Genomic DNA, 13,561 nt, shown 5'->3' with positions numbered 1-13,561 from the left:
ACCGGCCACTCCGGTCTGCGGTGTATGTACGGCTACTGCGCCATACGGGCAGTCGGCAACGTCCGGTCACGCGGCCAGCAGGGCGTGACCAGAGACTTTCAGGAGATGGCGCTTCGGGGCGCGGGAAACAGCTCTGCTCACTATTGAGACCCCGACGGTCCACATAGACAACGCAGGCACCACTGGGGCAACTGCAATGGTGGACCGCCACAGTGGCCGCCGCTGCACTTCTGTGGTCACTTCTTGTGCGTCACAGAAGCACACTGGAGCCGAAAGCATGCGGGTACAGCTGTTGTGTACTACACAAGCGACAGTCGGGCTACTAAGCAGCTGGCATATAGCATGTCGCTATCATGCTTTCCAAAAATATACAAACTCAAAAGGGTCACTCTTTTTCGGGCGCTAATCTGAGCAGTACTATCGGCTTGAACAGGCGCCACGACGGCTAGGGACGAAGACAGTGGTCGCCCAGACGTTTGAGCCGAGATCCCTACGCTAGGCCCGGGGCTGGCCAGCGGTGGCGCCGAGTGCTTCCCAGCAGCAAACGTGCTTGCGTTGTCTATTTCTGGTAGCGTTTTTCCCCTGGATTGCGTCAACAGATGAAGTTGACTCGGCTGAGACAACGAAAGCTGTCAGAACTACGAACGAGTTGCTGCACTGCTGCCGAACTAAAACACGGGGAAGCTGAATGACAGTGGCGGGAGAAACCTGCGCGCCCGTCATGCCATTCAGGGAGGAGCAAGCTGCTACCTCACCCGAGTCGGCGGGTGCCGCACAACAGCAGGGGGTTCTTGAATCGCCATGGCGTTACTGAGTCAAACGGACACGGACGGCTTCGTTGGGTCGGTGAACGTTTGCGTCCGACTTTTCTCTCCTTTCTAGTTCTGTCTCCGTCCCGAGCGTTTCCCAACTTGTGCTTTTTGTTCGTTTCTCGTGACGGAACGATGTGTGCCGGCTGGCTACGGACTGCGCTGTCAAACCGACGGCAGTCTCACCCGTCCTGGCGGCCTCTGGCCGATGCTTCTTCGCCGCTTTGTCCAAACGGAAACATGGGTAATTACCTGTGCGACGAGTACCAACTCAGCTGAATTTGAGCCTTTTTGCGGCCTTTTTGCTTTCCTGTTTTCTTCCATACACTTGTGTTCGTGATTTCGTGTGCCTTGCCGCCGGCGGTAGCGGATTCTGTTCGCAGGTACAGCGTCTCGGTCTCTGGGTACCACAGTGACTTCCCTCTGTCCGTGGCGGTTGTTCTGCTGCTCTGGCATGGCATTTCGTGTGCGCTATCTGCTTTGTAACAAGTGACACGTTTGCTAGTGACTCTCTTCCTTGTCACTGTTTGTCAGCTCTTTCCTGTCTTGGATCGTCACGTGCCAGCGCTCCAGCGTTCTTTTCTTCTTTTTTTTGTCGGCCAAGCGGCATTCTCATCGAGAAACTTCTTCATGCCGTCGCCGGCACATGCCTACTTTGTCCGCCTGCGGCCACTAAAGTGTAAATGTTTGGGTCTTATCAAGCTGGTTGCATGGGAGATACCTATTGAATGCGCGACCATCGCTGGGCGCTCGGATCTCTGTGAGCGCACCGGTACGTTAACCACCCGGCCTGTATTGTTCTCAACTTGCGAGACTGTGGATGGCCCCGAAACAGCGATCTCCTGCTGATGAGGACCCGAAGACTTCTTGTCTTGCGGGGGAAGGGACGACCGCCTCGTTTGGCGTCCCTTCTGATGCTGCGCTTTCTGGCTCGTATCCGGGAGTTCCCTCTTTCATATCAACCCCGGATGCATTAGTTCAGCAAGTAGTGAAGACAACTACAGAGCTAGCGACTGCTCTGCAACAGGAGCTAGTATCTGACTTACGTGATAACCTGGGTGTCGGGAAGCAAGAGACGGTCATGACCCGCGTCTTGGATTCAAAGCAGCACCGGCAGCTCGTGGATATTCGTGACAGCCCCACAGACAACGGCATGACAGCTTTTTGCAACCCTGCTTTCCGCTCTTTATGCGAGCCGGTGACTGATGTGACCTCGGAAGTGGCTTCACATTTAGTGCGTACCGAGGACCCCTTGTCTTCTCAGGCAGACCAGGCTCGGGGGAATGCTTCACCGGCTCGGGATTCAAGTGCCGTCACTTGTATGACGCAGGACACTAGGTGCTCTTGCACAGCAGTAGATGAAGGACGTTGCGCTGCAGAGGAGTCTGGGCAGCAGACGGGACAGTCCCCTAGCCCAGGCTTGAATCTGCTTTCGGGCCAGTCGCCCGCGGGGTCCGCGTCACGCGGGAACCTACTGCCTACGGCTGCCAGATCGCCGGGTAGCGGTGAAGAGAGAGGAAATGAGAACTTACGGGTTTCAGATGAAGGCTTGGGGCAAACTGGCTTTCACGGAGGTGGTGGCAGTTGTGACGGAGACTCTGCAGACGGCGCCCGACTGCGGTCTGGGGGCGGACTTGAAAGAAAACATCTAAAGGAGGGGGACAAAGACAGAGAAGCATGGCACGAGTCGGCGTCGCACAGCAGGGCCGCAGCATTGCCGGTACCAGCTGAACTCTCTTCAGGCAGCGCGTCTACGGTTTCGTGTGACAGGAGCAAGGACATCAATACTTCCACGCCCGCGCCTCCGGAGACGCAAGTCCGAGGACAGGGGTTGCCCGCTGAGACCCCCAACAGTGTCCAAGCTCCGACTAGCGAGTGCACTGAAACTCTTTCTGCGTTTCAGAGAAACGAACATGGGACTCCGAGTGTTCAAGCTTCCCACCTAGGGAACTCTGAAAACGTGGAGGCGAGCAATGGCGGAGTGGGCCAGACAGAGGAGAAACAGGACGGCATCGGACCACGTGCTGACTCAGGTGGTAGTGGTACATCGTGTGCGCGAAGTGGCGACCGCTGCTGTGACTCGGTAGACCACGGAGTGGATGGCAGTTTCGCGGAGGGGTCTGTATCCGCTGTTGCCCGTCAGGTTGGAGACGCAGGAGATGACAGCATTGGACAGCAGTCGCCTTTACTGCGCATGTCTACGTCTTTCGCTTCCTTTGAGAAACTGCCTTCTGTTAGTTCACAGCATGATAGTGGAGTGATGTCGGCTGAGACGGATGCAGCTCGTCAAGAAGAGAACGCGCTGGAACCAGGGGGAGAAGGGGAAGGAGTTGAAGGCTTTGGTGATATTAACGGAAGCAGCAGGTCCACCACATCCGCTTATGCTGGCTCGGCGAGTGAGACTGGTCTCTCTGCGTCAAGTGGCTCGAGCCTTATAACACGCCGATGTGAGATTGGGTCTTTTTCGTCGAGCTCTTCTCTGTCTCCTGTCCTTGTTTCCCCGCTCTCTGTTGGAGAGGTATCCCCCACACCTTCTCCCGGAGCGGGCCCGGCCCCGCCATCATGGACATTAGCTACAATCCGTCTTCCGCCTCCAGTCTGCGCGTTTTCAACTCTCCCTTTCCTGTCTACGGCGGCAGCGCCCCCAGTTCGTATCTCGTCTTCAATTTCGACTTCTTCCACGTCTATGTACTGCACACCGAAGCAGACGGATACCGCCAGCGTTTTGACCTCGTACGTTCCTTCGTCGCCCACCCTGCCTTCAACCAACTCGACTGATGGCGTTCTGGCAGTGTTTTGCCCCCGCCACCCTCACCACCAGCACCTCCATTCGGTTGTTGGACCGCATGCAGAGAATCGTGCGTACGCGTCAAAGTCGAGCAGCCGGGATCGGTCTCCTTCGTCCGTGGAAGGGCCGTTTTTGTCCTCTTCTGAAGTGCAAGGTGAACCAGGTTCCAGAACCCCTACTTCACCGGGAGACGTTGCCTCTTCTTCGTCGCCCGGCGGTATTTTCGCGCGTCTTTTGTCCCGACCCCCTCCAGGGTCCGGTGTGCGTCCACGTTCTCCTCTGCCCGACAGCAACAGTTCAGCTGGAAGATCCTACGCTTGTCCCCCCGACAGTTCGCTTTTCTCTTGTCCGGGTGCATCTCCTCGAGTGCCCGCAGCCGCGGGGGGGGGAGCAGCGCGGCGTGCCGCGTGCCCGGCTGCCAGCAGCAAAGGTAGTTCACCAGCTGGCAGCTCGCCCAGTGGTGGTGTTAGCGGGAGTGTAGGAGGCATCAACGGCGTACAGTCACAGCATCCGAGTAAGGATCGAAACGACTCCTTACTCTCGACATCAAATAGTGTTGGCTCTCCACCTGCGCCCACAGCAGGAAACTCTCTTTTTAGACGTGTGCGGTCTTTGAAGCAGTTGCAACAAGATGTCACCGTCGTGTTTTCTACCTGGACCCATACCCTCGCTAACTGGGCGGCGCCGTGGGGCGCGGGTCCTGAGGAGGGGGGAGCTGTAAAGGCGGGACAGCGTGCAGTAGTCCTGGGAAAGCTGTTTTGGGTTCGGGACACACAGGACGAGGATGATGAGGTTATGACTGACAGGTTTGCCGTCCGTGCTGAGCGACCCGAGGACGGTAAAAGAAGGCGAAGCAGCAGTAGTGTGCCTGATCAGCAGGCCGCGGCACAGAAGACTGAGGCGGAGATGCTTAAATCGTCATCGTCCTGCGTTGGCCCCAGGACTAGAAGTTTGCTGTGGGGAATGACTGGTTCAGGGCGACCAGGGGGGTTTGTTGGGAGAACCCTTCAACGGCGTAACTCTGCAGGCGCCAGTGCACGAACAGGGGATCGGTGGAGGCGCAACGCGGCTCCTGCAGGAGCTAGTAGTGATGAAACTAAGTCTACACCTCAGGCGAAAGAGAAAGACACCGGAGCTGCTGCTGAACACGTGACAGGGGACACCCTCCCACCAGAGCGCCGCAGCTTGCTTTCAGTTGTTCGTACCCCCACCGTGCAAGCGGAAGACGGACCTTCTGCCGATCCAGCGGAGAAGAAGACTTCGTCGGCACGGAGTGGATTTCTCGCCATGATGACAACCAACAATATTGGCGGGGCTGGCACCTTCACAGGCTTCTTAGGAAGAGGCAAGCGTGCACAGGCTCCTGTCTCATCAGCTTCTGAAGCTGATGCTCCCGAAGATCAGAAGTCAGGGCAGGGGTGTACCTCTGGTGCGTCAGCGAAGGAAGACACCGGACTGCTTCCACCTGATTCTCCCAAACCAATGGAGGAGTGCAATCTGAGCCAGCGGGGAAGAGGGAGACGAAGAGGGAAGAAGGGAAGTAGTGCCCGAAGTCCATATAGCAGACGGTTACCTTTGACGCTGCCTGGAGGAGAGCCATGGCCGCGCTGGAGGATCGGATGCGTTTCTTCTGATGCGGCGTATGTGCAGCAACAGCTGGTTGCAGCAGTAAGGAGTATCGCGCGGTTCACTTATCGGAGCGGATTTGCCCCAATGTACAGGTGTTGTGGTGAGAAGAAGAGGAGGGCGGGAGGGGGACCTGACAGGGAATGGATTGCCATCAACAGCGATGTGGGCTGGGGGTGTACGGTTCGAGCTGCCCAGATGCTCTTGCTGCAAGCGTTAAAGAGGCACTTCTTAGGTGCTGAAGAGGAACCTGATTATTTTGACGACAGAAGGCGAGAAAGGAAGCATCGACGTCGCGGCAAGCGGGCCACGAGGGCTTTGTTAACGGAGAAGGAAGACGGGCTTGAGCGAACTGTTGAGACAGGTGACGAAGAAGCCGGACAAGAAGAAGGTGGGGCAAAGGACTCGGGAGAGCCGCCACTCCATCAAGAAGAAGGACGATCGAGTGTTGAGGGCTGCAAGAACGCTGCTGCAGAAGCAGGTAATGGCGCAAGTGGGCACACCTTACTGCGGACACTTGGGGGCGCGTGTCGCAACGTGGCAGTGCTTTAGGTGGGATGCTGAGCTTTTCTCTTTCAAGGAGCCTGCTAGGGCAGCAAGCGACACAGAGCTTGTAAGGTTATGTGGTCTTGGTGTTACAGAGTCGGTAGCCTTTGCCTTCACACAGCTTGAGGTTCATGCTCCGAGCTTCACGTTGACGTAGAGCTCGTGATATGCGATGCTGCAAGCTCGTGCTGCTTTCTGGGGCAAGGGATTCTAACCCCAGGAGAGAAGACGCTGAGCGTGAGCCAGCCCTGTCGTTGTTGTTGCGTCCTTACTTTCAGGATTATGTACGCTGAGCGAGTCGCCTACGACCACAGCGGCCTCCCCCCTCCCGTCCGCGGCCCCGTCACCCCCTGAGCCTCATCCTTCCAAGATGATTCCATCAGCCTCAAACTCCATTTGCAGCAGTGTACCAGTCTTTTCACTGAGCCAAAGACTGGACGACACCGACGGTACGATGTACAGGGCTATTGGCTCCTGCCAACAGAGTAGGCCACTGGACACGAACGCCTCGATTTTTCCGACGCATTCGGCGAAGATGCAGTTGGGGCCGGTCTCGCGCTCTTCTGAGACTGGGGTCTCTTCTCCGCAGTCGGTTGAAGATTTGCTCGAGTGGTTTCTGGACGTTCCGTCTCCTCCCGCTGCCTATCCCTTCTCAATTTTCTCCTTCATTCGGGCTGCAGGGGGTGGAATCGGATGGGCGCGCCAACTGTATGGTGAGCTGGGCCTAGAGGAGCAACTTTTTTGCGTGGGCAAGAACAGCCGCGTAGCTAGAACATCATTGGCGTCCGACGAAAAACACACGGTCGAGGAGGAATCCTGTTCGGGTTCGTGTGATGCAGGTGAAGCACTTTCCAAGGAAGATGGGGCTTCCACGCTCATCTTCAGCCCTGACCACTCTACGTCCTCTGTGAATGCACACAGCCCAAGCAGCGCTCACACTTTTGGTGACGGACCCGCTAATACAGCAGTCAGAGATGCATCCCCTCGGTCTCCTGATGATTCCTCGGGCAGTTATTTCCTCTCTTCAGCGAAAAAGACGGAAGCAAGGGGTGGATCCACAAACCGACACAGTGATAGTAATGGACGTGTAGCTCATTCTGCAGCTAGGTTCGAACGGAGCTTCAATATGAATGGACAAGCGATACAGGAAGATGGAGATGAAAACCCCCTTGAGAGGCGCGGCCTCGGCAAGTTCGCGGGAGAGTGGTTTGGGCCTGCGACAGCCTCCTCAGCCGTAAAGCTTTTGGTCGAATCCGTACCGCAGACAAAAGTGAGTTGTCCGTGTGTTTTTTGTTGTTGATGCGCTAAGCGGTTTGAGAAGGGTGCAGGGAGATATACGTGCACAGCGTGGCGCGTGTACGCAGTGCGGCTCCTTGTCTTTGTAGTGTTCTTTTGGTACTCGTCCGTTTGAACTGTTCTGTCTGTCCTTTTTTCCTCCGTCTTTCTCATTCTTTCTCGTGTAGTGTCTAGACGAAGTACCCGGGAGTGAACAAAGATTGCCGATGACGTTCTCCGTGATTCGTGAGTAGCATTTGGTTCTAAGTGTAGCTCTGCGGTTCTGTGTCCCTTGTGTTCTCAGGACACGTTGTTTGTCTACGTAAGCGCGGACGGTCTTCTTTATCCAGAGGACATTCTGGTTCAGTGCTTGGAACCTGTGACATTGATTCAGCAGCAGGGAGATCCTTCTTGCGGGCCGTCTTCTGACAGAGTAGATGAGCGACCAGGGGCTGGTGAGATGTGTGTATGCTGCCCGTGCTGCTGCGCCTCGGCTCGTCGGGAATCAAGTAGGACAGCGCAGCAAGGTGAAGGAGCTTCGCATTTTCTTCCAGATGAGGGGCCGTCTTTTCACGAAAACGCAAGCGTTGCGTATCCGTATAGTGCTGCGTTTCAGGACGGCGTTTCCACTGGTTCTCTCGCGTCCGCCTGGGATTGTGAAGGAAAGAGAGGAAGCACCCTGCACAAGCGAAGAAATCAGGAGTGTGCGAGTGGCTTGTGTACGGGTCATCCGAACAGGGCGTCCGAGTCAGCTAATGAGCGGGAGCATACACAGTCGCGTGCTCATAACCTTTATCGAGTCCGTGAGCTGCCTTCTTCACCCGGTGCGGGCAGTGTCTGTGGGTCGGGGCGTAACGGAAACGGCAGCTCGGCGTGTCCAGGGAACGCTGCAGAGGAGGAAGACTGGGAGGAAATTCCTTTCTGCAGCAACAGATCCCCAGTACCGCCTCCGGCCGCCCCCCTGTCGAGAGGGAGAGCCAGTACGAGCGTGGCAAAGGGGTGTATGCCTGGTTCATTGCTTGATTCCCGCGTTCATAATCTGAACAGCGTGCACCCGAAGGGAAGCGAGAGGTTTGGTGCAGGGTATGTGCACAGGAGAGAAAGAAGGTGGGACGTTGCCTCAAGCGGGACATCGTCGGCTGGTGGACGAAGAACAGTGGAAGGTGGAAGAGATGGCTGTGCGGGGTGCCGAGTTAGGCGGGGTCGAGACGTGGTCAGTGCTGTACACTCAACGTTAGAGAAGGGAAGAAGTCAACTCGAGGTCGATAGGAAACATAGTGAGGACGAACAAACCATTGGAAAGTCAGGCGCACAGGAACGAGAAGGCAGTGAAGCAAGCCAGTTGGTTGTCCCTGTCCAGAAAGCGCCGCTTCTGGACGCGTTCGAGCCGGTTGAGGCTATTGTTCTCTCCGGCTTGTCTGCATCAGGATCCGGTCCGCTATGCTCAGCCCCAGGGACAGGTACGAAGAACGGCGACAGTCACCGCGAGGCGAATCACGGAAGCGAAGAGGAAGGGCTGCTACCTCCGCCGACACCTCGAGTGATCCCGGAAGATTCGACTTCAGCTCTTCCAGCAGGCATTGCTGGAGGCAGCGTAGACCCTTCAGCGTATATGATGCTAAGTAGCCCTAAGGGTCCTCGACCCGTCGCATTTTTTGCTGCTTCAGAACCCGCGCGCAGGGGATTTTCAAGTGCACCCTCATCTCCGCGATCTTCATCCCATTTTTCTGGCTCCTCACATAAGCGTTTGGACGGACAGTGGAGCTATCCGAAGACGGCTTCGAGTGCGACGAGTTGGTTAGTGGAAGCGGAAACGCGGGATCCGCAGAGAGGGAGTGGAGCAGCAGGAGCAGCTGCCGTTGAGTTCTTGACAAGTCAGGAAAGAAAAGGTGAAGAGGAGGGGCTAGGGCAAGACAGAAAATCGAGTGCAAATTGTTTGGATTCCTCAGGAGCGCAGAAAGGTATCGACAGCAATGAGCGTGAAGTCCGAGCGAGCGGGGTACCACGAAACAAGCTTCCGTCGTCGTCCGTCTCCCACTTCGTGACGAAAGAAGGGAATATCCCGAGTCGCAGACGTTTTGCGGACTGCAGTAATGAAGGTGAAGAGCGGAACCACATCACCACTATTGGTTTGGACGAGTGCGACGACTTGTCGGAAGCAGTTGCGTCGGAGACGTCACGGTGTGCCCATGAAGTGCTTCATGACCGGGGCGAGAAAGCCGACTGCTCGGGGCGTCTTCGGACGGGCGGGACTGAAGTGAGAGACGGCGGGACAGACGGAGCGCAGCGTTTGTCGTCTGTTCCGATAACCATGCAGGGAGGGGATCTGTCAACAAGGACGACTCACAGGAGTAACTCCAAAGAGGTGGGCGACTCCCTGGCTCCTGTGGCTGAAGTCTTACCGTTCTTCGGGCTCGAGAATCTTTCGTGCCGTGATGGTCCGGTAGCTCCACCTGCTGACACGGGACGTGAGCGACCTCTCAACCTTGAGGGATTTCACTCTGAGGTCGCTGGAGTGGATCGGGGTGCGGTTGGTACACCGGTGGTGGGGAATGAAGCAGCCACGAGTAAGCACTCCAGAACGCCCGTGGGAGTGTCACCACAGCCGTTTCAAGCTCTTCGGGCAACCTCCGCTCCGGCGGCGTGTTCTTCTCGGTCGTCGCGGAACCCACGCAGTCTCTCACCTGTAGCAGGACACTGTCCAGAGACATGCTGCGTCGCTAGTCCGACAACCCTAGCAGTTCGATATGTTCCTCCGTTCTCGCTTTCGTCTCCCCGACCTGCACATTCGTCTGAAGGCAAGTCGGCGAGCGCGGCAGATGGGCAAGGATATGAGGGTGATTTTATTAACTCCTCTGTGATGTCTCCGTCACCACCATCTAGCAGGAGGTGTTTAGACGTGGACTTTTCAGACGATAACACTCCGCCCACTGTGAATTCAGCTGCTCTGTCCCCGTTTTCTGGAGAGAAGAGCACACCTGGCCTCACACAGAGCCCGTCACCAGACGACCCTGCTTTATCTCCAGAGGAGAGTGGGCTTTTGTATCCGTTGCCTTGCTCTCCTGCTCTTGCAATGCGGCGGTCCACCCCTTTGTCGTCTTCCTCACCGCCCGTCCCGCGTTTGCGTGCTTTGCCAAATTGTATGCTTTGTATCTCTTCGATAAGTCCATCTGGCGCTCGAAGCGGTGGTAGCTCAGGGATGTTGTCAAGCAGTCGGAGTCGCCGTCACGGCGGGGGCGGGGCTGTGAAATGCAGCAGCAGGTGTGAGTCAGGCGGAAGGGGAGGAGGCACGGCCAGTGGTCTAGGATCTCCTTCTCCTTCGTTGTCAGCTTCTCTCCCTTTGAATACTAGCAGAAGTGAAGGTAGCGCGGCACCAAGCGATGGCAGTGCGACCGGACGTTGGTGTAGTGTTGAGGCTCTGCTTCCTGGTCCAGATGAGGACCTCCTGTTGGCGTCCAGTGTTCTTGTTTCGCATCGTAACACACAAAGGTCTTATTCTCCGTCATATTCTCCAGCGCCTGGGACAACGCGACGATCTTTCGGGTCGGGAAGGGTGAAAGAGAAGGATCAGGTTGCACCAAGTGTTACAAACGTCGCGAGAGGAGGAGGGAAAGACGAGGGAGAAGGCGGGCTTGACATAGGAGAACGGAGAAGCAGAAGAGAGGAATACCAGGGAGCGCACGAGGACGAAAAGGAAGAAGCTTGCGGGCTCGATGATACCACAGGAAGGGAAATGACGATTGAAAGGGGTACATCTCAATTTGCTCAGGACACTGCTGCTTCTGCAGTGTCGCACAGTGCAGCGCCAGCGTCGCAGGTATGTGACGATGATGGAGAAGGTGGGTGGGTCCCTTTCCTTCCTTTTGTGCCGGCATCCTCCTCTTCTTCGGAGGGACACTTCGGAGAGGGCACTGGTGAGAAATGCAGTGGACGGTGTGCGACTAAGGACGTTCAGACAGCCTTAACAAGAGGGAAAAGCCATCAAGGTCCACCACAGAAGAGAGAAATCGAGAGAAGTCGTATGCCAGGCAGCAGAGCTGGAGGCGGATGGTGTGATTGCCGGGAAGGTGGGTTGTTTGACTTGTCGGCCCGTAGCGCTCGTCATGGCAGTGAGAGTGCCCGTGCGACACCCGGGACGAGCAAAAGTACATCAAGTAGAACTACAGCGAATCACGTTGAAAACGAGGGATTTCGCGACACCGACGAGAGGAGACAGGTTGGGGCTGGGCATGGAGGCGGCCTAGCGGGAGGGAGTTCAGTGCCGGTTACCCGGCCTGCAGAAGCTTCCGGTGACAAGAAAGACGGACTGGAAGATCCAGGCGGATTGGTGGACGCAGTGAGAGGTAGCCGTTGCGTTGTGGATGAAGAGGACCCGAGTTCGACATCACATGACTCGTCACGGGGGGAGAGCGGTAGAGGCCGGGAGGACTGGCATCTGAAGGAGGACCCGAAGAAGGTTGACGAAGGGTGGTCATCCGATTCCTCTTCTCCTGGTACGGAGGATGAAGGACGCAGCAGTACGGGAGACAATAGGCGCTGGCGGAGAGGCTGCCTGTTACTTTTCCCTCTCACTCTTTGCACGGGCGACAAAATCAGTCCTGTCTATGTACCCTCTTTACTGGCGTACTTGGAACTTCCTTGGTCTTTGGGGATGGTGGCCGGGCGAGGACAGCAGGCGTTTTACGTAGTGGGAACACAAGAGAAGACTCTGCTTTATCTCGACCCTCATTCTGGCATCCAGGTAGGGCGGCCAAAAGTGATGTTGTCTACTAGTGACTGTGGATCCTTAAATCAGCGCAGGGGTTTGTAACCTCAAACTGAGGTGACCTAGCTCTGTAGTGTGTCCCTGCACCCTCTGTAGCCGTCGAGTTAGGTTCATCTCTCTCTGCGTTTCTGGAGGTCTTTTTTGTGCTGTCGACCGGTTACGACAGCTTCACAGTTCGGCATTCGCGAGAAGCAATGTGTTCCAATCGTTTCAGTTGGTCGTCCTTTTGTGAAGGGTAAGATAGATGACAAGGCTCACAGACAGAATAGGTTTTGCAAGCATTGCGACCGTGGTGCTGGTGTTCTGTGTTCAATGCATGCAGCCGCCAGCATTGGAGCTTCCGTCAGCGATTCCCTCATTTTTCGCGGGTTCGTGCTGGAAGCTCGCTGACATTTCTGCTTTGAACCCCTCTCTCTCGATCGCCTTTTTCGTCCGCAGTACTCGGCAGCTCAGGGAGCTGGCAAGTGCTCTACGGCACATCGAGAAGGCAGACCAGTACGCAATGCTTCAGGTGGTAGATGATTCTAGGGGTCGGCGTCGGGACTGTTACGCTTTCTCGGAAGACGATGACCATTTGCTCCTACAGGAAACAGACGAAGAAGTGGGGAGTGAAGTGCAAGCTGCCGACGAGGGGCCGCGGACTGAAGAGCAAGGCTACGAAGAGGCAAGTGAACAGACAGAGTTGCCTTTCAAAGATAATTCGGTGAAAGCCGTGACAGCGAAGGAGCTTGGGGGACCCGATACCCAGTTCAATTCTTCACTTGAAGGAACTGGCAATGAGAAGAGCGAAGGGAAGCAGGAGGGGGAACTGAAGAATGTGGTTAGTGGTGATGTCGAGGAGTCGGGTGAAAGGGAGCCAGGTGAAGCGAAGCAGCTGGAAGAAACAACCGAACAACGTCCTGACAGTTTCAAGGAACGCAAGCAGAGTGATGAAATCATGACGGAGAACTCTCTTGGAATGGCGAACCACCAGTCATCGCTGGGAGGAGAACTTTGCTCGGACGAACGACGGGAGACAAAGGAAAGTACTTCCGCGGAAAGCGAGGATATTTTGCCCACGCGAAAGCGAAACGCCCGACCGGGTGGGGTTGCGGGTACGGACAGCGTTCAGGAATTCACCTCTGACATGGACCATCTGGCAGAGTTTTCCCTGCAAGGGAATGGAGGGCTTGAGAGTGGCTGTCGCGCCGGAGAGTGTATCAGTGTTACACAAGGTGCTCTAACGTGTGAGAATAAGTCGAAGAGTCTGGTCACGGCTGAAGGCCGGGCAACGTTCACCTACCAACACACCGTCGCAGTTGAAGAACGGCGAGCTGAAGCTGTCTGTGACTCTCAAACGGCGAGAGCAGACGAACAACGCACCCCTTCTTCGCTTTTGACAGAGGACCGTGATCACTGCGAGGAGACCCCGGCGTAACATGCGGGATGGATGAGGGTGCGGGCTCAATGCTTGGACAGAAGCTGTGGAAAAGCAAAGAGAGGAGAGCGATTGCGCGGACGTCTAGGTAGGAAAAGGCAGACTGGGATAAGCGGAGGGTGCACAGCTCGTCGGTCGGAGTCGCCTCTGCACGGCCACCGATTTCGCTGGGTTACTGGCAAGGGCTCAGCATGCGCAGAACGAGAACTACTTGAGATTTTCCGGCTAGATCGCTCTGACTCCCTGATGTTGATCGATGTCCGTCTGCCGTCATCGAGGGGAAACTCGGAGAGGCTTTTCGACGCTTGAAAGCAAGGGGCGTGCTCGAGTTGCGC

General features: G+C 56.2%; 1 protein-coding gene across 1 annotated transcript; it reads left to right on the top strand.

The window, feature by feature from the left end:
* The first annotated feature begins 580 nt into the window (after window positions 1-580).
* CSUI_001165 (autophagy-related cysteine peptidase atg4) lies at window positions 581-13,556 on the top strand. The gene is made up of 4 exons (XM_068061371.1): window positions 581-5,704; window positions 6,048-7,039; window positions 7,349-11,785; window positions 12,132-13,556. The coding sequence occupies exons 1-4, from the start codon at window positions 1,630-1,632 to the stop codon at window positions 13,224-13,226; spliced, it is 10,599 nt and encodes a 3,532-aa protein (XP_067926651.1). The 5' UTR covers window positions 581-1,629; the 3' UTR covers window positions 13,227-13,556.
* Window positions 13,557-13,561: the final 5 nt, after the last annotated feature.

The sequence above is a fragment of the Cystoisospora suis genome, assembly GCF_002600585.1.
Source record: "Cystoisospora suis strain Wien I chromosome Unknown contig_466, whole genome shotgun sequence".
Taxonomy (NCBI): domain Eukaryota; phylum Apicomplexa; class Conoidasida; order Eucoccidiorida; family Sarcocystidae; genus Cystoisospora; species Cystoisospora suis.
The sequence above is the reverse complement of the archived record's forward strand: the minus strand, read 5'-3'. Positions and strand labels throughout refer to the sequence as shown.

Coding starts and splice junctions, on each gene's coding strand:
- CSUI_001165 (XM_068061371.1), top strand. CDS start 1,630: ATGGCCCCGAAACAGCGATCTCCTGCTGATGAGGACCCGAAGACTTCT. Junction 5,705..6,047: donor GAACGCTGCTGCAGAAGCAG/GTAATGGCGCAA, acceptor CCTTACTTTCAG/GATTATGTACGCTGAGCGAG. Junction 11,786..12,131: donor ACCCTCATTCTGGCATCCAG/GTAGGGCGGCCA, acceptor CAATGCATGCAG/CCGCCAGCATTGGAGCTTCC.